This window comes from Dermochelys coriacea, chromosome 5 (genome assembly GCF_009764565.3).
Source record: "Dermochelys coriacea isolate rDerCor1 chromosome 5, rDerCor1.pri.v4, whole genome shotgun sequence".
Lineage (NCBI taxonomy): Eukaryota > Metazoa > Chordata > Testudines > Dermochelyidae > Dermochelys > Dermochelys coriacea.
The window spans coordinates 102,122,319-102,148,594 of NC_050072.1; the positions used below are offsets into that span (position 1 = coordinate 102,122,319).

General features: G+C 44.7%; 1 protein-coding gene across 7 annotated transcripts; it reads left to right on the top strand.

Annotated features, from left to right (window-relative positions):
• Positions 1-15,531: 15,531 nt before the first annotated feature.
• DMRT2 (doublesex and mab-3 related transcription factor 2) lies at positions 15,532-23,019 on the top strand. 7 transcript variants are annotated; one of them, XM_043515049.1, is made up of 5 exons: positions 15,532-16,024; positions 16,246-16,484; positions 17,207-17,665; positions 19,581-19,683; positions 21,724-23,019. In XM_043515049.1, exons 2-5 carry the CDS (start codon positions 16,359-16,361, stop codon positions 22,758-22,760), a joined length of 1,725 nt encoding a protein of 574 aa, XP_043370984.1. In that variant the 5' UTR covers positions 15,532-16,024; positions 16,246-16,358; the 3' UTR covers positions 22,761-23,019. The 7 variants fall into 7 exon arrangements, 6 of the variants coding, with proteins under 6 accessions (XP_043370984.1, XP_038259707.1, XP_038259710.1 ...); XR_006281594.1 differs by lacking the exon at positions 15,532-16,024 and adding an exon at positions 20,935-21,019 and having other exon boundaries at positions 16,031-16,484; positions 21,724-21,901; XM_038403779.2 differs by lacking the exon at positions 16,246-16,484 and having other exon boundaries at positions 15,534-16,024.
• Positions 23,020-26,276: the final 3,257 nt, after the last annotated feature.

Sequence of the window (26,276 nt, forward strand, 5' to 3'; positions counted from 1 at the left end):
CTGAGTCAGCCAGAATTCCCATTGCAGCTTCTGCACCTCTGCTCCATGCTCTCTTTGATGCCTCTGATGGCTCTTTCAGCAGATGCTAGCCCTGTATTTGTAAACAAGGCACACTGTAATATTCACAGTGTGAAAGGCCCACAGGAGAGCTAATTATGGGTTAAAACATGACCAAATGTGGTCTGCAAAAGATGCAGCAGTAGAAATTCCCCCACAAACACTAGGTAAAATCTTCAGGCAAGAGGACCCATACAGCAAGGTACTTCAGTGCCAACTTTAAGCATGGGAGGCATCTCACTGACTTCAACAGGACTCTGTGTCCTACCCCTCACCCCTGCCTCCCCATCTTCTGGCCTTCAAACAAGCCTCCAGCCTCACCAAGCTCATCATCAGAAGCAAGTTCCCCACAGACACTCCAACTCAAAGCAGCACCAGGCCTTGATAGAACAAGAGCTGCAAAACCTGCAGACATATCTCCAATGCTACTATGGTCAATACCAATCACCCACAAAACTTTCAAGATCCAGAGGTCCCACACATGCCTATCACAACATGTGATGTACCTCATCCAGTGCATTATATGTCCCAACAACAACTGTGTGGGTGAAACCAGACAATCACTGTCTCTCAGAGTAAAATGATAAAAGACCCAAATACCCTATCATCTGTGAGCAAACTCTTTTCACAGAGTGAGCGCTCCATATCTGACCTCTCAGTCCTCATCTTCAAAGGAAACCTGCACAACACCTTCAAAAGAAGAATCTGGGAGCTTAAATTCATAACTTTGCTGGTCACTTAAAACCAGTTTCCCTGTTGAGATCGTGGTTTTTATGGCTCATTACAACAATTTGTAAACTACTAATCAGAAGTGCAAGTAGGGTGTTACACTCCAGTATGAAGTACCGGCAATAGATTTTTAGTGGGTACGGGGTACCAGAAAGACTTGGGGAGGCTAGCCCCACCCTCCCCAAACAGGGGTGGCACTGCACTCTGCTCCTTAAAGGAGCAGAATGTGGCTAGGGAGGGCATTCATTCTCTATATGGGTTTAACAGCACAATACATATGCTAACAAATTTATACAAAGGCTTTGTTTAAGTTTGTTATCATATGTATTGTGCTGTTAAGTTAGTCAGGAGTCCTCAAGAGGGGAGGGGTGCGGGGGACCAAAGGTGTATAAACAGTGTTTTTGATTCCTGCTCCAGCCTCTGGCCTATGAACATATACTGATGGGAGCATTCTAACCAAGGGACTGAGAACTTTAAGGTAATCTGGAGCCTTCATATTTCCTTGATCCTTTGTACCATATCCAACTCATAACTCCATCTGCAAAGACTGTTCTAGCCTCATTGATTGCTGATTTCTCCCTTGCAATGGACAAAGATCAGATGGCTGCTGACTTTCTCACATGAGTCAGCAGCCTGTGATACCTGTGGTATAAGCAACATAGCCCGTGCTTGAGTGGTTTTGTTCTTTCTTCTCTTCGCTTAATGTCAAAGCCTGTTCCCATTGAACTCAATAGCAAAACTCCTTTTGATTTCAGTGGGAACAGGATTTGGCCCCAAGAGATCAGAGAATGTGATTTTGATCAATTGCTTATCTCTCCAGAGACCGTTCTCATGCACGTTCTGCCAGGCTGATTTTGATTGCCCCTTCTGTATGTCATGCTGAGGAAAGTAATGAAACAATTTTGGCTGTAGTTCTATCACGCTGCACGTGGCACACACCATTCTATGCCTCTTTTCCATCAAACCCAGATGGCGCAGCATCTTTGCTTTCTTAGTGCCTGGCAGAGAGCAATACTTAGGCCTTGTCTACACTGCCACTTTACAGCGCTGAAACTTTCTTGCTCAGGAGTGTGAATCCCCCTCCCCCCAAGCTATGCAAGTTTCAGCACTGTAAAGTGGCAGTGTAGATGCCACTCTCCTCGTGGGGGGTGGGTTTTTTTACAGCACTGGGAGAGCTCTCAGTGGCAAGCTGGCAGAAGCTTAGTTTGGACATAAGGGAGGCACTGATAGGGTGTTAAGGGAAAGTGGGGTGAATGTCCTTCCTATCCTTCTTTCATTTAAGCAGTTTTCAATTTGGGGCTTTGCTGGACCCTCAATGACACCTGGAAGTACAAGTGGCACCAGGGGCCCAAAGCATCATTTTACAACTGCATCTGCTTAACAGAAGCAAAATGAGGGTGAGGCCATTGTAACAGATGCAGTTGTAAAATTTTAGACAGGTAAGGGGGGTGTCAGAGGGGACGGGGAGAGCATGGGGGGCCCCAGACTGGGGAGGAGTCACATGGAAGGTCATGTGGGCAGTACTGGCAAGAACCATTAGGTCCAGATTCTGATAACCCTATTCATGCTGAGTAGCACCTTGTCCGTCAGTGGTCTCATTGACGTCAATAGGACTATTTGAAGAGTAAGGGTATAACAATGTGGCTTTTAGGGAGGGCTGAATTACTGTGGATAGATGTGGCCTGAGTCTGCCTACCTTATTTTAACCATGTGCCAGACTGGGATGCCATTTTTCATGCTGACTAGTACCATACTCTCTAATGGTCCTGTTGATTTCACTTAACATATCAGAGTAGCAGAATCTGGCTAGCTATGTCTACATGAATGGACTTAGTGCAGCACACAGCACAGCTATACGAGTACTTACTTGATTTAGCAACAGCTCTATTGCCGTCTTTAGTATTCTGATTTGATTAAAATGTATCCTTGGGGGCGGGGGGAGGTGGTGGTGGTGGTGGGGAAACTATTCTGTAAACTTTGCTATTTAGTAAGGAAAATAAATTGCCTTTCAGTTTATTTTCTGTCCTATGGAATCAGATTTAATTTCCAGAATTGTAACCACCCCATCCCCAGCTCTTTCTGCATCTGTTTGACATTTGAATAAAGCTACCAGACTGCAAACAAGTTTGGAGACAACTTCTCCAGCAAACTCTGCAGCGACATAAAAATATTTTTGGCTGAGGTATTTTCTAACGCCATATATTAAAAAGTCACTACAATTTATTGGAGTAGATACTTGCCAAGCTACTTAAGACAGTTGGGAAGATTGTAGTGAACCGCATTAGTTGCTGACTTGACAATTTGCTACGCTCATGGCTTGTATATTGAATTCTTGATATTCACTCTGAGAACTGATCTTTCTAGTACCTTTTAACAAAAGACCTGCCAACAGTGCACTGACTTATTAAATGCTGGCAAATGAAAGGTCAGCCTTGTCTACGAGCCCCGGAAAAGCTGCCCATGATGGCATTCGCCCCTCTAATTGTGGTCTTTGTTTAAATTCAAAGTTCCAGCACTTTTCATCTGACTCCTTCCCTGTGTACTGTGGCCATGAGTTTCAAGGCTTCAGAAGAGCAAGCATCATTTCAATGGAATCGGTTTGTTTCATTGACATTTCTAATTATTAACAGGTTTGTATGATCGTGGTTGCTGATATTACTGCAGTACCAGTGAAGACAGGGCTAGAATGTATCCTTCCAGTACAGACCGGATTAGGAGTTCGCGGGGGAGCGGGGAGTCAAACAACGGATCCTAGGAGCACCCTTACGGAAGGGAAGCCAGCCCTCTATGCCATGGTGGGTCAGCTCTGTTGGGATCCATGGTCCGTCCTCCTCCAGGCTCCTTTTGGAAAGGCTTACTCCTCAGGGATATTATCAGGAAGTAATTCCTGTAAATAGAAGAGGGTCGGTGGTGCACCCTGCCTAATTCAGGGCCACCCTGATCCAGAGCTCACAATGAGCTGCTCACTGATGTCGATGAGTCTTTCCATTGACTTCAGTGGGCTTCTGATCAAAGCACAACTTACAACATATACGGGGAATAAGGAGGCACTCCACTTTGCAGGTTCACTGCTCCCCTTTTACAGACAGTGACTTTAGTTCAGGTGAAGAGCAGAAACTACCCCGCTATGTGAGTCCAAATGAGTACGAGGCTCAATTCTGGTCATTTTATTAATGCAAACAGTCCACTGGGACCACTCACACAGCTAACAGAATTTGGCCATATAATGTGCAATGTGGGTGTGTCAAGTAACTATGGAAGTATCCGTGTTTGCATTTCCTGGGTGTGTATTGTGTCACTAGTCTGTGTTTAGTGTATACTCCCGCACAGGAACAGTCGAGAACTGCTTCTCTGACTCTGCCCGTACAAACGTGTGGCTTACAAAGGAAACAAATCAATAGTTCACTTTTAAATTATTTAAAAAATGAAAAAGCCACAAATGCTCAGGAATGTATACAGGGCCTGGTTTAAAAGCCCCCCGACCTGAAATCAAAGTCTTACTGCCCTCTAAATGGCGCTCATTGGGGGAAACTTCTGTTTATTTACTGCTTATTTTTAATCAAAGACCAAAAGTTGCACACATTTTACTAGCTGGATAAGGCCACAGAATAAGACAATCAAATGTATTCTGACTGATAGTGAAGTCACTCGCAAAACTCATTGATTTTAATAAGCGAATGTTGGTACTGCTATATATATAGCAGGGAGAAATCCTTTGATATATATAATCCAGATCCTCAGCTAGTGTATATCAGTTTAATAATACCTTTGGCGCCCCCACCCCCTAGGGGTCTGCTCTTTAACTGTAGGGAAATGGTATAAATGAATAAAGAAAGAATACTGGAGAACATAAAAGTAGAAAATCATCATCCTATTTATAGCAAACAAAACTGAAAGCAAGTCTCTAGTAGCGTTTCAGTATCTGATGTTGTATGCCCCTTTTCGGGACTGTATCCACACTGATCTTTCCATTCCTTTACTGCTACGAGTCCTTAACGCTGGAATAGGGCTCTGGAGTGACGTTTCTGATCCCACAATGATTTCACCGTACTTAGGACATTTTTCTCTCTCGTGTGCAAAATGCTCACCCGTTACTAACGAGAGTAACTAACCGATGCGAGACATGGTTCTGCTTTGCATTCCTGACGGGCTGCGCTAATGCGTGGAGTATGGTTAGCGCTGCCTGCTCGTCAGAAAGCATTCCGCGGTCCCGCTCGCCCTTTGGCAGCATGCACACAGACAGCAACGGGAAGCCCCGGCCAGAGTGCCAGCCCCAAAGGACTTCACAGAGAGAGAGAGAGAGTAAGGGAGAGATCAGGGGGCCGCGAGATATGGACAATTTGTTTCAGATTAATTGGTAACATCTCTGACAAAACAAGCTGCCGGGATCTCCAGCGTTTGGCAATGTAATCTGCTTCAGGCAGTGAGAAGAGAGGGCAGGATCAAAGCATTCTTCCAGTGGAAATTGCACCCGGGGTTGCCGTTTAGCTAGCCTGCCCTAACCTTGCTAATAAATTTTCCGGGAAAGAAGGGGGCGGGGGAGATGAAGGGGACAGCAGCACCTGCACCTGCAGCCCTGCCATTTCCCCCACATGTTAGATCAATGCAACGAAACTCTGCCCTGCTCGCTACAACCCTGGGCAACCACGCTCCAGAGGCAAAGATTTCAAAGAAGGGTTTCCCCTCTGGAGTCCTTAGCACTCTTGTAGCTTCTCCAAAGGGGGGGGGGGACTCTAAACGCAGCCCTTTCACAGACAAGGACCACGGCTGTCAATAGAAACGATATAAAGTCTAGTCACCTTCCACCTTCCCCCTAGCTAGTCCGCTGTAGTTTGGCTTCCTTTCCCCATCTACTATGCGGGCATTTAGGACAGCCCTGCTTCCCATTTGCTTCTCTCCGAATAAGGTTGCGTTGCAGTGATTCTTCTCCAGCAGGAAGAGTTGAAAACGCCCAATTCTCTGAGTTGGTTGCATTTTATTTGACCCCCCACCTCCCAGGCCAAGCAGATCACATTCTGCAAACTCCCGCAGACACATTAGGGACGCAACATGAATCGGTGCAGAACGCCACCGTTTACAAATGAAATAAAAGATTGGAAGCCTCCTGAGAATTATTTTTATTTTAGGTTTCAGAGGAGCAGCTGTGTTAGTCTGTATTCGCAAAAGAAAAGGAGGATTGTGGCACTTTAGAGACCAACACATTTATTTGAGCATGAGCTTCCGTGAGCTACAGCTCACTTCATCGGATGCGTCGGATGAAGTGAGCTGTAGCTCACGAAAGTTTCTGCTCAAATACATTTGTTTGTCTCTAAGGTACCACAATCCTCCTTTTCTTTTATTTTAGGGGCATCAGTTAGATCACATTGTTTTAAACCCATTCAGCTAAGGAGGGTTCTCGTCAGAGCAGGAAGGAAAGGTGTGGGAACTTGAGAACGTGTCGCATTAAAACTCTGAATTCATGAAAAGTAACCATTCTTTGTTCTCCTAAAATTCCACGCAGGATAGCGAAACCTGCCAAGCATCTTGTTTTCAAGCAAGCCTTGTTTCTGAGAAACACACCACAGTCCCAGCTACGTTGGCTCTGGCTCTATCCGGGTTAGGAAAGGACTGGCCAGGTACGTTTAACTAGTTTTCCCATAGACAGGAGCAAAGAAGCACATTAAGATGAAAGGGTGGGGGAAGCGGTGAAGAGCAGTGTTGTTTCTCGTGATCTCCACCGCCAGCAGATGCCACCTTTCCTGCTCTGCCCACCCATCCCACCCTCCCTCGAACAAGAGGACTGTGTATTGTACAAAGCCACGACTGGCTGTGACAAAGAGCTCTCGTTCTAGAAAAGAAGTCCCCATCTATTCCCCAAATAGGCTATTATCGATTACTAATGTTTTGGGAAAAAGAAAAGGAGTACTTGTGGCACCTTAGAGACTAACAAATTTATTAGAGTATAAGCTTTCGTGAGCTACAGCTCACTTCATCGGATGCATTTGGTGTAGCTCACGAAAGCTTATGCTCTAATAAATTTGTTAGTCTCTAAGGTGCCACAAGTACTCCTTTTCTTTTTGCGAATACAGACTAACACGGCTGCTACTCTGAAACCTGATGTTTTGGGGTTTACCTCATCCGTGCCTTTAGCTGAGGGCATCACGGCCGAACAGCCCGTGCAACAGATAAGCAGAGGAGACTGACTTGCCATTTCCCCCCTTTCACCATAGAAAGTGGGGGGGGGGGAGGAAAGGGGGTGTAAGCGTGGAGAAGAAGGCAAAAGCTGACAGACCAGTACTCCAGGAAACTGCTGATTTATAGGCTCCTGGCCTGCAGGTGTGTGTAGCTAGCCGGATTGATGACTTCTCTGGGGCTGTGACAGTGCCCGTGTTGAGCATCAGCTTGGGAGTCGCGGGTCGGGGTGCTGCACTAAAGACTTGTCCTCTGGATCCCCAATGATTGCAGCCAGCCTTGCAGAAAGGGTGGGATTTCTTCGGCTAGCTTTCTGGCTTTGGGAACGAGCCTAGGAATGACTCCGCGTTTAGCATCCTTTGTTGCTTCATCGCTTTCTTGCAACTTGTTTTTTGCCTAGAAAATTGCTCAGCGTGACCAACCTTCCTGTGTAAAACAATCTGATAAGCAGTCTGTCGTCTGCGTGTCTACCCGAAATAGGTATCAGATCCTAATAGGTGGCAACATAAATATTCGACTGATTAATTGACTCCGTTTGTCAGTACAGACCAGGTAACCTATACAACTACATATGCCTGGAAAATAATAATAAAAACAAAATATTGTTTGTTCTACATTTTTGTAATAGGACTTAATAGATTTCTTTTAAAAAAATAACATTCTTGCTGTTGCCTATATGTTACACGTACGGGCTGTGCAATAGATGTGATTAAACATACTACAAATCCCAGGGAATCTATGGAAACCATTAAACTAAAACATAATATACTGCTACATGACAGATTAACTGGGCAATTGAATGTTCCAGTGAATTAAATATCATAATATTTTAAGAAAACATTTGATTCTATTGCTTTGCTAAACGTCATGTAGAAAAGAATAAGGGACTGACCTTGCATTCCTTATTAGGCAAACTCTCACTGACATCAGCTGGAATAAAGCATAAAGGGTCTGGGATACATTGTCACTGTGAGAAAAGGAGCACTTGTGGCACCTGAGAGACTAACAAATTTATTAGAGCATAAGCTTTCGTGAGCTACAGCTCACTTTATCGGATGCATTTGGTGGAAAAAACAGAGGTGTTAAATAGAGAAAGTAAAAAGAAAAGCAGTACTTGTGGCACCTTAGAGACTAACAAATTTATTAGAGCATAAGCTTTCGTGAGCTACAGTTCACGAAAGTGTTATACATAGGACCAAATGCATCTGTGCTCTGTGGCGTTGTGGTAGGGATGCATTTAACCCAACAGATGAAAAACGAATGAAAATGAAAGATCTATAATTCTGTTTTTGCTATTCAAGCTAGCACAAGAGTTCTTTGGCGGAGCTGAGGATGTTTCAATCTGCTTTACACTAAGCCACTTGAATGAAAGGCTGCGAAGTCGTACCTCTGTTCACCAGAGTGATCTATGCTGCGCTAGTGCTGCGTCAGCCATCAGAAATCGGAAGTTGCTCCTTACTGGAGATCTTGTAGGATCATACACTTGAGATGAGGAGGATACGCGTTTCAATTTCTTCTTTTTAAAAGGACGGGGCAATGAGAGAGAGACACCCAGTTATTATGGTGATGAGGACCATATAAGGTCCATAAAATAGATTTGGAATGATGGTTCTGATCCACAAATAGCGTCAGAGAAGCCTAAACGGGTAGAAAGACAGATAATATAGACAAAAAGGAAGAGATTCAACAAAACTTGAGGTCATTTAGGCTCAGGCTGTGAATGTGTAAACAAGGGACTCTATTATTTATACTACTTCGTGTTTCCCATAGGTAAATCAAATGAGAAAGCAACAACTAATGATCACGGTTACATTTGTAACGTATGGCGGCGGGCAAGGAGGGAAGTCCGTATATGTCCTGCAAAAACTGAACACAAACAAGAGTTAAGAAGAAGAAAGTTGTACAAACATGCTTTAAAATCATGGCTGGCTTTCACAGTTCCCCGCGGATAAAGTAAACACTAGGCGAACCGTTTTGTAATTTACTATTGTGACAAAGAATTTTACTTCGTAATTTGGTATCGGTTTACAAGCAAAGGGGACTTCTGTTTCCTAACCTAACAGGTCCTTTGTCATGCCTGTCCCTTTTAAGAGGGACCCCAAGGGGGAAAGTGAAATTCCTTGGGTATTTGCCTTTTAGTCATGCTTATAAGTCAAACAGTAGCCCGCGTCTCTTTTGGGATGAATAATACCAGCCATCAGGAGATGCACTTTCCCCCCAGTCTCCCTCTTTACATAACACTCAAAGGTGCTGCGGGTCAAAGAGGACAAATGTTCTTCAAGCTCGGCGCGTTTGATGTTCTGGGGCGGTGGAAGAGCTCCTGACACCTCCTGCACCAGCCAAAGAGGTTGGGTGAGCTCGGAATGTTCTGCAAAGCTAATATTGACAGAACCGCCCAGGAGAGTTCATTGAATTGCACAGAAGGGAGCAGGGGTTCTGGCGACACAATCCGGGCCTAGGTTTTGGGAATCAGGCTCAGGGCCGGCCCACAACATTTCGGCACCAGAGGTGGGGAGCTCAAATGACGTCTCCATGCCCCCTCGCTTGGGCCAAAACTTTGAAAGGTCTCAGTTCTGCCTTCTTCCTGTTCTACTCCTCTCCTGGTACTGCTCTGCTACCTACCCCAATAAAGGAGAATGCCTTGTTCAAAAATTTTAAGTAACACTTAACTTCAAATGCCTGAACAGCAAATGTAACTTTTCTTGTCTGCATAGTAAACACTGGCATTTTTATCTGTTTGAATAATCAAAGTGGTGCTTTCCGTGCCTTCTTGGTTGCAAAGATTTGAACTGAAGGACCACATTCTGGGCAAGCTCATGCTCTATTGAGATGGTTGCAAGGCTGACCAGCCTCTCCTGTGTCATTGTTGAGCATAGATTGTTTTTATTAACTTCAGCTGGGAGAAGCTGGGGTTCTCCACTAGTAACTGTTATAGGAAGTGTTAGAAGTATGTGAAGAACAACAAAAGCATTCGGAAAGAGGGTGGTCATCTTATTTGTGAACATATATTCCAGAACAGCCTTTGGAGTTGATCCTGCTGAAATGTATCTTGAAAGGGCTTTCAGTTCATCACCTAAATCACTGGCATCAATATTGCACATGTCATCATGTGTCAGCACTGTCTCTAGTGCCCTGAATTGCTGGTGTAGGTCTTCTTCAGGTATAGTGAGGAGTTCTGGAATATCATACAACATCCCAAATATACTGCTGTGTTCCTTGAGCTGCATGAAATGTTCTTCAACTGACTATTGCACAATCTAGCACCTGGTTAAAGAATTCAACTTTGAATTGTTGTTTGGGGTCTCTTATGGGATTATCCCGTGTCTCGTAATCAAAATGTCGTCGTCTTCGGTGACTCTTGTATTCTTGAATGGGTGGGAAAATAGCTTCAGTGTGAAGTTCCTCTGCCAACTTCTGTGCACTCTTCAGAACATTTTGAAATCCCTCCTCTGATAGGTAAGACTGTAGGTATGACTTTGCTTTGTCCAGTTGTTCCATTGCTCCAGATATATCAAGGTCAACACCTTGGAGTCTCTTGCTTACAACATTTATTTCAAACAGTATGTCATGCCACAACACTAAGCCACAGAGAAATTTGAAGTTATGTATGTTTCTGGTGATTCCATTTCCCTCTGCCACTGTTCTCCCATGAACAGTTCCTGTCATAGCATTATCCTCCATAATGGCAACTATAGCATCATCTATCTTCCCAATTTGGTGTTTGATAGGCTTTATCACCTCCACTCGACATTCCCATCGTGTGGCACTCAGTGGTTTGTTTCAGTGTCAGAGGATATTCCCAGACATTGCTTCAAAATTTGCCATCGATCAGCTGATGTGGAGAAAAATACATAGATGCTTTGAATTACATTAAAAAATTCAGCAGCCTCACTAGAAGCGGATGCTGCATCACTGACCACCAAGTTCAGTGAATGAGAACTACATGGGACAAAAAAAGTTAGAGGGTTTAATTCTCGGATCCATGTCTGCACTCCTCTGTTCTTTCCTCTCATGTTGGCACCATTATCATAGCCCTGACCTTTCATGTCAGCTATCGCAATTCCCTTATCTTCCAGCTTTTTAAGAAGCACATTTGTCATACCAGCTTCTGTAGTATCATCAATATCAATAAATTCTAGAAAATGGTCTCTGACAGTCACCATTGCAGGGACATTTTCACTAGGTTCTGTTGTTGTTACAAAATGCACCATTGAAGTCATTTGTTCCATATGGCTGATGTCAGGTGTGCAGTCCAGAATAACAGAGTAATATCTTACTGACTTCAGATCTGCCACAATCTTCTGTTTGACTTTTGTTGCCAGTAACTGTATGATCTCATTTTGAATTGTTTTTCCAAGGTAGTGGTGCGTGTACATTTCTTGGGTGATGACTCTTCTTAGATGCTCCTGGAGCACAGCATCAAACTCAGCCATCAGCTCCACAATTTTAAGGACATTTGGCACATACAGCTGATTGAAGTGCCACGCAGTGCTAGGTTTTGGGTAGCAAGCATTCTCACAATGGCAATGAGCATTTTCAGAACATTTTTGCCAGTAAAGAGACTCTGATGCAATCTTCTCTTGATGCTGATCATCTATGGTGGCCTTTAACTTTAGTCTCATCTCAAGCTCTTTCCACCTGTGGAATGCTCTCTGGTGATTTGCTGCCTTCTCATGGCATGCCAGATTTCTAGCCAGATTTTTCCAGTCCTTTGTTCCTGTAGAACCCAATGTGGCTGGAACATTAGACTGGAAGAGTTTTTTCAACAAAAACAGTATGCAGCATTCTGGGTTTTTGAGTACATAAGCCATGGCCTCTCACCATTGGGGATTTCACATCAGTAATGTGTTGGATGGAAACTTCTGTTTTCGTTGTCTTTGGGGAACATGAAGTTTTTCACTTGCTGTGGCCCATGAAGTACAAGGAAGTCCCTTGGGCTACTGCTCCAGTGGGTCCACAGTCCTGGATCATCTAGACTTAAGGAACTAAACTCTCCTGGAGATGCTAGAGAGGTACATAAGAGGCTCCTCCTCCTCTCTCTCCCTGCAGCTCCTGCTGCTTTCTGTTATTCCCTCTCACCTTTTCTCCTGCCTGCCTGTTATGTCTCTTGTGCCCTCCGTCCTTCAGCACAGCACTTCCCCATCTCTGTGCATCTAGAGCAGAGAGAATACATATGCACCAGCAACAGACACAATTTTCTACACTGTGGGTCCTAGTGGTGCTCCCCTGCCCACTGTCTGGCACCTGAGGTGGCCACCTCAGTTCGCCTCAGGGTAAGGCCAGCCTTGATTAGAGCGAGTCCAATTTAAAAGCTGGGGGATCAATCCTTCCAAACCTTGCAGTCCTTACTGAACAAAAATCACCACTGACACCAGCTTTGACATATGTTTGATTGGGCCTCACTACGGGAATCCCACCCCTGCATGTTTGCAAAGCTCTCAGAAGTGACTATCAATATAAATTAATTGACATACCCCATTCCCAAACTCCAGTCGATAGCCAAGTAATTTCTCTAAACCTAAATACATGCAGGGAAGAAAATGTGTGTCTGTGTGTGTCTTATAAATAACTTGTGGGTTGGGAAAAGTGAGAGAGGCTCATTTCAGATGAATCACTTAAACCAACTACACAAACAAATTGCTCTCCCCCCCATCCATCCATAGCGTCAGAAGCTAACTGACCAGGGGATTCATACGCTCTATTTAGGAAGGGTCTACGTGGAACAAAGATCTTGGTGCCGAGAAATGCTGAGTTAGGGTGCTGGGTGGGAGAAGGATTTGCTTTGTATATAGAGAGAAATAGCAAGTCTGAAAGAACTTAGACCTCACGGGGGAAGGGGAAACCCTGGCCCCATCGAAATCAGTGGGATTTTTGTTATTGACTTCAATGGGGCCAGGATTTCACTCATGGATTTTCCCTAACTGGAGGTAGGAACCTCAGGGGCTGGCTGATGAAAGCCAATGGCATTTATTTCCTTCGAGCCGCAATCAGATGAGCAAATGAAATGGTTCTTTCAATATAAGACACACGAGAAAACTGCAGCAGTCAGGCCAGTAACAGCTTGCCCCGTCTCACTGCGTTGTATTTCGCGGTCCAACAACCAGACACCGCAGCTACATCCCGGGAAACCAGAGCTACACCCTGAGGAATAAGCTTTAGAAACGACTCCCCCATAGATACTGATGGGGTTTGTTATGGGGACCGATCCATTGTGTCCGGGTTTGTTTTAACCCCGGATGAGAAAAGGGAGCAGCGGGCAGGGCCGACTCTAGGTTTTTTGTGGCCCTAAGCAAAAAATTTGCAGCCCAAGCTCCAAGAGCGCAACTGCCCAAGTAAAAAAAAAAAAAAAAAGGGGGGGGGGGAGAAGGTGGCCGGAACGCCGCCCCTGGAATTGTGCCACCCCAAGCACCTGCTTGCTTGCTGGCGCCTAGAGCCGGTCCTGGCAGCAGGAACATGAAGGAAGAGGGTCTTTGCCTTTGATTTAAAAAGAAAACGTGGGCCTGGAAGCCAAAGGGATTTTTGTCACGGGGCAGGATCGGGTCCCTTGCGGGAGAACAGGCTTCCTGCCCAGTGGTTTAACGAAGCAGCAGTAGCCAGAGATGGCCCCGCTCAATTTGCGGCTCAGGTGTAACTGGAAAGGGGATTGACACGGCCATGCTGATTTCAGCAGCTGAGACAGATTCCCCCGAGTGAGGAGTTTACAGTACACAGAGTCCTACCGCCGAGAGCTGTTTTCACTGTAGATAACAATTATTTAAAGTCAATCCCATTCAGGGAACACTCACTTTTAATTTGTTTATTTTGCGTTTATAGAATAACCTCCTTCCCTCCTCCCTCCCCTCTCAAGTCCACTGGCTTCTGCTGACAGATTCCTATGCTTTGTTCGCTGAAACGTATACAAAATTCACGGTGGGGTTCCTTCCAAATATTTGAAATGACCAACGATCGCCCTTTATAATCATTTGGTGCATGTGCCTCTAACCTGAACACAACTGCAAAAAGAAAATACAAACAGGTATTTTTTTTTTAAAAAAAGGCAACGTATAGAAAATGTAAGTGTTCAAACCAAACCAAAAGCTAATGAGATCACCCCGCGATATGTAAAGGGCCCCCTACTTGTTAAAATAAAAGCTTATTTAAAGCAATGCTTCACTTGTAGTTCGCGCCTCATCTGTTGTTGAGACTTCCCCCTTGAATTTTCGTCTCCATCCTTTCTAGGATGGGAAGACATGAGCGTATGGCGAAACAACGGCTTTTCTCCAGGCGCAGATGGACAGTTGCTCCCCTAAAGAGGGCTAAAGGTGATGAAGATGTTCTCTGTCCCTCCACGAGGCTAGAGCCCGGCGGACAGAGGAACCGCTGCCCAGCTGAGTGTGGACGTTCCAGACACAGAATCTCCAAACACATTTCACAATCTAAACAATCATCCATACATCAGAAGAAGAGATGCAAAAATCTAAGAAAAAACCGGATCGACATGACTCACTAAGGTTTGAAAGCCCGACTTAGTAAGGCCAAGTTTCTGATCTATCTAATGCAGATGTTGACTATATACGCGCCGTTGGTATATATACTGATGGTAGGATACGCCTGTATGTTTATATTATATAAGAAAACATATTACCTACACACACAATGCAAAGGGGAATATTTATCAGAGTATTTATGTCACAAATAAGCAGTTTCTCTGCGAATATTTTCATCTATATCATTCTTTTCGATCAGCGCATTCATTGTTGGAGAGTTTGATTCCAAACAATTGTTTTCCTGGTCACATGGTGGATAAAGTTAACTTCTAGATAAAACTGCTAGTTCTGAGGGTAGCCTGACATCCAAGATAATCAATACTTTTATGTTTTTAGCTTCCCTCGGCTCCAACTTTTAACTTGAGACGCAATGACACTTTAAAATATTTCTGGCACAACCGAAACTTTGCAAATAATCATTTAATCATTAAGTTTTGAACGAAACAAAGCTGTCTGCCCTCTCCTCCTGAAAAGTAGCATCAGAAATGAAGCAACAATAGAGTATTACTCAGGACTATGATATTTGTTGGGGAATATTATTGTTGTGACAATTAAGGGAAGAAAACGTTCAAAATAAATGCACCGTATAACTATCCTTATTTCTAAATTGCACAGCAGAATAAAACACGATTCTGATTTATTTTCTGATTTTAAAGGCCATTACCCATCGTATTGAATGCAGCTAAAAAACCCTAACCCCATAAGGAAAATGTGATATTATTTTGGATATTTTAAATTAGGTTTGATCTTGATGACCGCTCTGCCTATAAGGAGACAATCTCACTTCCCGGCGCCTTTTATTTATTATTTGTAATCATAATGCTGGCTACGATTTTCCTCTCTTTTGACCTCATGTAAAATTCCCCTTTACCCATGTGTTTACAATACAGGGGGTACGCCTAGTGTGTGCAGGTCTGAAGGATAAACAGGGGCTTTCACACACCGGCCCGGCTTGCAGAGGCTGGGCACATTATTATCACACAGGCGGGCAGACACGACCAGGGGCGGAGATTGGAGAGAGGAGGGAGGGAATCGACGGCCCGTAGTGCCAATCAGAACTCTCTCCGCCCAACAACCCACCAATCAGCGGTCCGGGCGCCCTCGAGCTGGAGCGGATAATACAGGGGGGCGAGCCGGGCCGGGCGCCGCACGGAGGGGAGCATAGAGGCGGGTGCGTGCGCGCGCGGTGCTGTTAAGGCTTGGGGGTGCTGAAGACAAATGCACCCCAACCCTCCCTTGCATAGCGCTCTCCCTCAAGCCTGATAAACCACCACCGCATCGCAGCCCCGCCAGCCCCTGGCGCCGGCCCCCGCAGCTCGCCCATCGCGGGCGGGCGCTGCCGTGTCCTTCCCTGGCCCGGCCCAGCCTGCAGAAGTGACTGCCCGGCACCGAGCCGCGATGAGTCGGGGCTGCTGAGGAGCTGCGGTCCCCCCTCCCCCGCACCGGGGCTCTGCGCTGCCCCGGGTTCGGTCTGCGCCCCGCCGCTGCCGCGGGGCTGAATGCGGGCTGCTTCTGCGGCCGGCCTCGGGCTCTGACCTTCGGTAAGTGCAAAACCCCGGGGCTCGGAGATGCGCGGGCTGCGCTGGGCTGGGCAGCGGCGACGGGACCTGCCTCCCGGGCAATCTCCGCCGCGCTGAAGCGAACCCTCCCCCGGCCGGGGATAGCCTCGAGACTCTGCGAAGGGGCTGGGGCGGCTGCGCTCCGGGCGGAGCGTGCGCTTTCCGCACTAAGAAGTCGTCTCACCGCAAGGGTTTGCCCCTAGGTTTGTTCTAACCCTCAGACGCCAGAGGGAGGCCGCCAGGGCAACTCTGCAGCCCCTGGCAACCCGCTGGGTGCTGCCAGCCCGACCGCCCGTGCTGCGCGTGGCCCACCGGAATGAGGAGTCTTGCAAATGAGCCCCTAGGCCCCTTTCTTCGGCTCCTCCACGCCGATCCTGCGCCCGCTGGGCGAGCAAAATTCCCAGGGAGGTTATCGGGAGTTTGGGCTGTTCAAGGGAAGCAGGTTCGGGCTCTGCATCTACCGCTTCGCCAGACAGAGCTCAATCCTTGAAGGGGCCATTTAGGGATCTGGGGCAGATATTGGGGATTGGTGCTGCTTTGAGCAGGGGGTTGGACTAGCTGATCTCCTGAGGTCCCTTCCACCCCTGATAGTCTCGGATCATGAGGGTACAGGCCCAAATCAGTAGAGCGCCAAACGGGGAAGCAGCGCACGGCGCGCTCCCGAGACTTCCAAACCTGCAGCTCGCAATAGACAATCGCGCCGTGGGGCGGGCGTGTTTGCGGCGTGCCGGGAGTGACGGCCCCTCTGACCCCAAGAGGTGGCGTGCGTGGGTAACCCCGGCAAGGCGGGGCTGAGCGGGCTGGGTGCGCCGGGGGCAATCTGCCGTCGCTGTGTCGATAAGGCCTCGCTACCTAGGGGGAAGCGATGGGTGACCGATTAGACACCCGGGCGGAAAGGCCGTGCGTGCGACTCCGGGGCAGCGATGGGACCGGCGCGCAGGAAGGCCTGATGCCGGCACAAACCCTTGCCCGACCCCGCCCCAGGGCTAGCCCCACACGCCACGCGTGGGTCAGGTGGGGGGTGCGGGGCTAGCCGTGGGACGGGCTGCAGGGAGGGGCCCCCGTGCGGGGCGATGTAATGCGCGGGCCGTGCCCGCCCGGCCCTGCTCGCGGCGGACCCGGAGCCTGCTAAGGGCAGCGCGTGGCGGGGTGTGTGCTTTGCAGCGCGGAGCGGCAGATCCGGGCGGTGCCATGGCCGAGGGGCAGGCCGCCTCCGGGGCCGACTGGGAGATCGACGTGGAGAGCCTGGAGCTGGACGAGGGCGAGGAGCGGCTCGGGGCCTGCCTGCTGCAGGGCGGCGGCCCGGGGGAGCAGGAGGACGAGGAGGAGGAGGAGGAGGAGGACGACGACGACGACGACGGGGAAGAGGAAGGGGCGGCCCCGCGGGCCCCTAGCCAGCCCAAGCAGCAGCAGGTGGAGCGGGGCAGCGGAGGGGAGCAGAGGAAGCTGAGCCGGACCCCCAAGTGCGCCCGCTGCCGCAACCACGGCGTGGTGTCCTGCCTGAAGGGCCACAAGCGCTTCTGCCGCTGGCGGGACTGTCAGTGCGCGAACTGCCTGCTGGTGGTGGAGAGGCAGCGGGTCATGGCCGCCCAGGTGGCGCTCCGGAGGCAGCAGGCCACTGAGGTGAGGAGCGGGGCGAGGGGGCAGCGCCCACCACCCCTGCGCCTGCAGGGGGGCCGCCACCCCCTTCCTAGCAGCGCCCCGGGGGAGCAGGACATGTGGAGAGGCCTCCAAAAAAATCGCAGCCGTTTCCAGTGGTTAATACAGATTTGCTCTGCCATCTGTGCAATTGACTAGTCAACACCAGAAGGCAGATGGTGGCATCTCTTTTATCCTGACTGGGGCGCGGGCATCATCTTGACTCCGCTGAAAAGGAGCAGGGAGATTTCCCCCCCCCCCCAGCCTATATGGGGAGGTAAAAAGAAAAGGAGGACTTGTGGCACCTTAGAGACTAACAAATTTATTAGAGCATAAGCTTTCGTGAGCTACAGCTCACTTCATCGGATGCTGTAGCTCAGGAAAGCTTATGCTCTAATAAATGTGTTAGTCTCTAAGGTGCCACAAGTACTCCTTTTCTTTTTGCGAATACAGACTAACACGGCTGCTACTCTGAAACCTATGGGGAGGTAGTTGGTCATTTCCCCAGGCAGTTAAGTGCAGTGAGATTTACAGATGTGGTATTTAGTGAACCTGGGTGAAGAAGTGAATGGGATGAGAGATCCCAGGCGGTGGAGGCTGTCCGCCGCGGGAAAGGGGCTCACTCCTTTCAAAAGGAAGAAATTAATCCCTTGTAGCAGCAACCCCCCTCTCCCCTCCCCGATTCGAGGCGGTACTCCAATAGGTATTCACGCAGGGTGGCAGAGATCCTAGCAGAATCTCCTCTCCTGGAAAGTGACAGCTTTCCACAAAGTATAGCAAAGAGCTCCCTAGTTTTGGAAAGAGACAGCGTGTTATTTGCCCCAGCCCTGTACTTCTGTAACGAAGCACGGAGAGTAACTCTGGGATTTGAATCATTCATGAAGATGTGACTAACCTTTGGATGTGACTAACCATCGCGCATGGAGATTTTCAGAAACTAGCTTGCAATATTCTTTGCTAGAGGCTGAGTACTTAGACCTGGCGGGGGGAAAGTAGCAAAACTGTCAAGAAAAAAACCAACCCTGCTCGGTAGTTCTCAACGTCACTGAAGGAATGATTTGTATGTCATTATTAATAGTTATTTTAAGGGGGTGGTGCTGGTGAGCAATTATTAAAATTCGATTTAGCACATTTTGTCACTACCATGTTTTAAGATGCAAGTTCCAGAGACCCGTTTTGTAATATATGGCGTAGTTTTAAGGGGCAGTGTAATTCAGCAACTTCACCGCGTTGCCGAGAGGAAGCTGGAAGTAAATGTGCTCTCAAGAAATTCGTTACATTTATGTGCTCGTTGCTAATCAAGACCTCCTATAAAAAAAATCAGTCTATTTGCGCAAATATTCCAGAAATGCCAGTCCCCATCTTTACCACGCTCTCTGATCTACACCTTCCTTTCCCTCCAGAATATTTCCTCAGGGTTTTGGAACGGCTGGTTTTCAGTAATCATTTTTTATTTAAAAAATTATTTTGTTTCTTGGTATTAAGCGATCGGCTCGTCTGACAGTGATGCAGACCTGTGAGCCGTTCCGATTTTCACTCGGATCTAACATTCTCTTTTGAGTGCACACGGAGCTGGTGCTCTGTTATGTCTAGTCAAACTCCCGGGCTCTGATCACAGAAATAGGTTTAGATGCTGCTTAAAAAATATCACCCTTGCTTCTCTTTCCTATTGACATTCGCTCACCCCGGCCGTTTTGCATCACTTTCTGTTTTGTTTATCCGCACTTAAGGCAGATTCTGTATAACAATAAAATCCGATCCCTCCTTTTGCAATCCGGAGAGTGAATTTTGATTCTTTTGAATCCGTTCTTTTAAAACGAGTAGAGCGGAAAATAACATTTCCTTAAGGAAGGAAACGCCCATTGTCCTGTTTATTGACCGTTCTCTTTTCTCTTGCTAGGATAAGAAGGGGCTAACAGGGAAACAGGCTAATTTTGAGCGCAAAACAGTCTACCAGAGGCCTGTCAGGACGCCCAGCTTGCTGGCCAAAAGCATTTTGGAAGGTAAAAACTCTCCTGCATTCTGACCTTTATGAGCAACAGACATCTGAACTGTAGGAGCTGCTAAAACACCTACTCAGATTTCCATGTGCTATTTTGGGAAAAAAAAAAACACTCAGAAAACAAAGTGTCTTGCATAATGCTAAAAAATCTAAAGTAAAACAGAAGTATTTAATGGTTCCCTACTACAGAAGATCTCAGGATTTACACTGTCTGTGCAAATTAAAAGCTTAAGGAATTCTCTCTGTTTTAGAAAAGTTTCTCATTAATTAAGAAATTAATTAAGAAATTCAGAATTAAGAAAAAAAGGTTAAATATCATGCAACAGATTAGAAAAATAAACACTAATTCTACTAATTATTTACTAATATTATTTAAAGGGAACATTATATTGAAGACATTTTTCTTACTCTGCAATACATGTGGAGTGCCTATACACCAATAAGCATGATGTACTGTTGCCTCAAATCTCTGCACATCAAGAATATATTTTAAAATTTTAGACTCTAGCAAATAATTGTTTTAGAACATAAAATAGTTCCCCTCCCTTTCAAATGAGATCTCCCAATACATTTTCTTGTATGTTTGTTTATTTGTTTTTTTGGTTGGGATGGAGATGCTGGAAATTTGATCAGGCTGCTTGTTATGAAACAAAATTGCACCAAAGGATTCTAGAAACAACAAATTGAAATTTAGGATCATTTTTAGTGTAAAAATGAATGTAGGTAAATAACTACCTGGCAATGATTGACAGTGCAGAAGATTTTATTGTTTCATTTTATTTGTAAATGAATGCAATGAACTTGACCTTTTGTAAATATAAAGCATAATGGACTTTTCAAACAAATTTGATATACATTATTTTGTGCTGCCAAAAAAATATTATTTATAGTACAATACCATTTTAAGGTAAATATTTATTAAATAAATAAATGTTTTAAAGGGCTAATTCTTGCTTTTTTCAGTATCCTATGACCTATACCCAAAATTGTTTATATGGCCATTTTGATTACTTTTCAAGTGATTAGAAATTAGAAAAAAGACATGAAAATGATGAAGTCCAGGTTTTTTAAGTGATATCTTCTCTTTCCCTGCATAAGTTAGAAAGAAAGTTTGGCCAGATACTTAAGTGATTTTGGCCAGATAAGAAAACTCTTTCCAGGTTACTTTCTTCTGCAATTCATTCTTTAAAAAAGAATCTCTTCCACATTCTTTTCCCTAAGCTATCTTAACTTTCTTTTTCTTTTCTCCTAGCTCTCCTTGGATTTTTCTACCATCTGTAACAATGTGTTACAGATAATGATTCATCTTTAGAAAATAGAAATGGCATCAGCTATAGGTATAGATATCTTCTTTGGCAATGGGGAAACCAGTGTGAGATGAATGGGAGTGAAAGTGGGCTAAATCTTGTTCTCCTTACTCATGTAAGTAGTTCCATTAACTTCAATGGGATTACTTCTCTGGGTACAGCAAACAGGATTGGGCCCAGTATATTATATTAAGTGAATCTAATTCGTGTGGTCTCCTAATTGAAAATATTGCAATTTTAAGTAATTTGTATTTTTTTCTTAATTTCGAGAAAGTAAAATAATCTAAATAATTTAAATTTTCACTTTTTAAAAAGTAATTTTAAATGGAGGAATGAAATTCCAGCAGAACAAGTAACATAGAGGAGTAAATCCCTGCTCACTTAGAGCCCAATCTGACTGCCGTTGACTTCAGTAGGAGTTGGATTGGGCCCTTTGTGTAAGTAATCCTGTTGTCTTCACCAGAACTACTTCCCTGAGTAAGATGAGCTGGATTTGGCCCTATATATGCTGGAAGCAGCTATATAATACACGGGCTTGGCTGTGCAACATACTGAGCACTTCCAGCAAGGTGACTTCCTTGGGAGTTGAGGGCATTCAGGATTTTCCAGGAAGTGCTTAGGTCCTTGCAGGATTGAGCACCATATTAGCATTCCTGACCTTTTACAAACATTGCAGGTAGGTGATCCTATTTTAGTTACTTTAATTTATTCATATCCATACCTTGTTGTTTTAGGTTATCGCCCCATGCCAGCAGATCCTTACCTGGGAGGGAATTCACCTTTACCACCCCCTGTAAGTGACAGGATGAGGAAAAGACGGGCCTTTGCTGATAAAGAGCTGGAGAACATTATGTTAGAGAGAGAGTATAAAGAAAGGGAGATGATGGAAGCCACTCAAGCTGCTGCCCTTTTCCTGCCTAACCATATGGTGCATGGAGCTGAATACAATTCCTACAAAACTGCATTTAACCCTACCCAGGTTGAAGCTCCTAGCAAGGAGTTTTGCAACTTCTTACCAACCTGCCTTGACCTAACCATGCAGTATTCAGGATCTGGGAATATGGAACTGATTTCTTCAAATGTCAGTGTAGCCACTACCTACAGGCAATATCCCTTGTCCTCCAGATTATTGGTATGGCCAAAGCGTGGCCCCATTAGTGATGCTTTTCTCTACCAGCAATGTCTACTGAATGCTACTGCAGTCCAAGCTCTCAAACCTGGGGCAGCCTGGGACGCCAAGGCTTCACAAAGCCAGGATTGTGTAAATTCAGAGCAGGAGATGATGTCACCAAAAACTGAAAATTCACTTGTGCTTTCTCATGCTCGAGAAATTCAGCGTGTCCCTCAGGAGGCCCGTGAGAGGTCTGCTTTCTCTCCTCCTAAAAGGACTTTTCCACAGATTTCTGAGAAGGATTCTCTGGCTTCTCAAGAACACATCTTAAGCAAGATCAGCAAAGAAAATACCAAGCATCCTCACACACTCAAGTATAATCCGTTCCACTCATTTTTACAGCAAACATTTCATGACAAATCAGGGCCTGAGTTAAAAACACCGTTTGTAAAAGAGAGCTTTGAAGAGACATCTAAGAAGTACAGAGAGTGCTCCATCAAAGAGAACCAAAAGTACAAATTTACAATAGACAGATACTCAAAAGACTTTTTTGGGGCCAAACAAGCTGCAACTAAACTCTCAGCAAATGAGCCTCTATCATTCTCTGTTGAATCAATCCTTAAACGACCCTCTTCTGCAGTCACTAATGTCTCGCAGTAACTGCATCTTCAATGTCAAGTTTAAATGTTTGCCATCTGCAAAGTTGCTGCCACCTGCCTTTTCTCTCCAAAGATTTGTACAAAGGAATTTGTTATGTAAATGGTGATTTAAAAAAAAAAACCTGTGTACATAAATATGCATGTTTTCTCTCATGAAAATAAATATTTAAATTTTAAAAATGAAAACGGTGCATGTGCAGACTGTAAAGAGTAGGATTTATACAGCACTTCAAACATTACAATAAAATGAGATGACTTATGAACATCCCTGTTCTTTGCCATGCCAAGAGGACATTATCACTTCTGCCTCATGTCTCTCTCCCTCCACAGAATGGGTATTCACCCACCTGCAGAACATGCATATGCTATTGTTTGCTATTATAGAAAGGGTAATTATTTGCTATGCTGTAGTAACTCATCTCTGATTTGTACCCATACTAGCTCACAGAACAGGCAACAGCCGTGCAAGTTTACCTGCTAAGATACATCAAAGGCATCTTTCCATTTATTTCAATGGGCTTTGGATCAGGCTCCAACTGTCAGTGCAGTCCTGATAGGATAAACCTCCTGGGATGAGAGAGTAGTTTATTCTGGGCCTCTCTTTTGAGACTGGCATCATTCAAGCAGTTTTGAAGTGTGGAGATAGGGACAATGGGAAGGAAGATGGAAGAATAGGAAAATTCAAGAGGAGTACTTGTGGCACCTTAGAGACTAACAAATTTATTAGAGCATAAGCTTTCGTGAGCTACAGCTCACTTCATCGGATGCATCCGATGAAGTGAGCTGTAGCTCACGAAAGCTTACGCTCTAATAAATTTGTTAGTCTCTAAGGTGCCACAAGTACTCCTTTTTCTTTTTGCGAATACAGACTAACACGGCTGCTACTATGAAACCTAGGAAAATTCAGTGACTCTTTTAAGTGTTCTCAGACAAAGGTCTGCTCTTGTGTCAAATGGGCATTAAAATCTCCCTCAGGCTCTTCACTGACTTAGAATATCTAATGTCCTAAAACTTTTCACTTCTGAAAATTACAAGCTGGACTAGATATTTGTGCCACCTTCAATGAAATGAACTTTGGGGGTAAGAAAAAAGTTTCATAAAATAGCTACAGAATGAAAATTAAGATATAAAATTAAGAGGAGATATTATATCTTTCAGTCCTTTTGTAGGCAATGAAAAGAAAGTTAGGCCAGTAGGTAGAGTACACCTCAGCCTGAAGCCTCCTTCAGGTTGTGGAAAACTTTACCTATTAACTTTGATTTAACTTAACAGACTTTTTAAATTTTTTTCCTTATTTTGCTATTTTTTTCTTATTTTACCATCAGCTAAGCAGAATTAGCTTTTGTTTTCCTGCTTTCTATACAGACTAATTTTAATCCTATAAATGTGTTTACATAGCCCTAGGTGATACTAGTTTGTTTTATCATCTAAAGTTCTTTAGTAGCTGGGTGAACAAATTGAAGTGGACAGATTGGGTTACAAATGCTGAGTAACGAGCGATTTTTGTGAATTTGTTCACAATTCAGAAGTGTTTGGTGATTATTTTTTCCTGAACAAATCTCAGCCCATAGATTGTAAATGAACTGACTACTGTGAGTATTTCTTCAGGTATTTGATATTTGAGTTCTGTGAGTAGTGTCACTTAGATCATCCAACCAGGGAACAGAAAGAATCTGATGTGCCTTAACCCTCATAAATTACTTCTGTGTAGCTATCTTCAGGTTTTATACTGTTGCCCATCACTGGAATATCTGAGCCTTTTCTGTGTAAAATCAATAGTAACAGCAAAGTCTGCCTTTGCCTGACACTAATTTCATCAAGCAATAAAACCAAATGTTTTGTGATTTAACAAATCTTGGCCACTGGTTCAAAATTCACTTTCCATGAACATTCATAGAAATAATACTTTGCTTGTGTGAATGTTAAATAAAAAGGGGTGTGAACACAATGAAAGCAAAATTGTATTTGAAGGTGCTTGAAATATTCGTAACTGCTTTTTCTGACTCTGTCCCTGATCCAACTCCCATTTAGGTCAATGGAAAGACTACCACTATCTTAAATGGGAACTGGATCAGGCCTTATTTACCCAGATCTAGTCCCTAGCTATCTGTGAATCCACATCCACTCTGAATCATACCAATCTGACAGTTTTGCCTATGTATAAGGCTCCTCACTTTTCATGTTTAATGGTTTTATTACCATGGCTTCATTCTTTGGTGGTGGAGGTTATGGAGCATAAAATGCTAATTAAGACTTTAAATTTACTAAACATTTAATATATTTCCTTTGTTACTAAAATTCTGTTTGATTTATTTCTCAAGCTGCTGGCAAGAACTGTGATGACAGATGTGGGAAAACCAGAAGTCCAACTAGTAGACCAGTTCTGGACTCTGGGAATTTGTCCTGAATAAATGTCTTGTTGCTTAACAATGCATGTATCTAACTTTGTTCAGCTTAATACCGGTAATATTTTTCCAGGAATTTAAGCACCTTAATTTATCTTTGGAAAAAAATATAAGACCTCGTGACCCCTTTAAAGAGCCAATTGAGTTGAGTAATTCCATGTCCAAATTCTGGGACAATTCCAAATTCTAAAATCTATATTCCAGATAATTTTTTTCAGAGCACAATAATTGGGAGGGGAATGGCATTTTTATTACTTCTAACCAGAAATGTGACCCTTGAGACAAAACTGGGCTAAATCATGTTTGCTCGGCTGCGGAAGTAGTCCCACTAGAGTCAAGATTTGGCCCTCTGTCTGATCATTATCCTTTTCATTTAGTGCTTTAGGCTTTATTAATTAGCTTGCCTGGTACTCACATTTTCTTTTCTTTTTATTTTGTAACCCCTAGGTTTTCATGAAACGATGCAAATCTTTCATGCAGCTTAAAAGTTCATCACTACCAGCTCTGTTTTCCTTTCTTTAAAACCTTAGCGAGTCTATTTATTGCTCATGGAAAGAAAAGCTTAATAGCGTGAGGCATGTGTGTAATGCATACGGTGCCATTTAACCTTCCACACACAGCTCTGCCTGACCAACAGCATTCCTGCTCTTTGAGCCCTGGACCTCTCTTGAGCAGAGGCTGCCAATGGTGTCCACTTGTGTGATGGTCTGATGATGTGAACTGATGGAAAGCAGATTGGGACCATCACTGTTCCTTTCAGTTGTGACCAAAACTGGAATTTGAACCCTGGCCCCCAGATGAAAATGTCTATTGCATTGACTAATGGCATTACCGGCTCTCATCCTGCATCCATTTTTCTATTCAACCTTGTGATATGTCAGCTGTTAAAATAATACACACTGCTATCTTGGATATAATTTCTGAATTGTTTTCTTAGGTGTCAGCAGTCACAATCCTATGTACGTGAACACCTGAACCCAGATCCAGTCCTTCGGTAGGAATCCACTGCTTTTTCTGCAGTTTCAAACATACATTATTTGTACTTTACTCAGCTTCTTCTGAGTGGGCCTCTGGTTTACTCCCCTCTAACCTGAATTGTTTTTGTGCAGCTA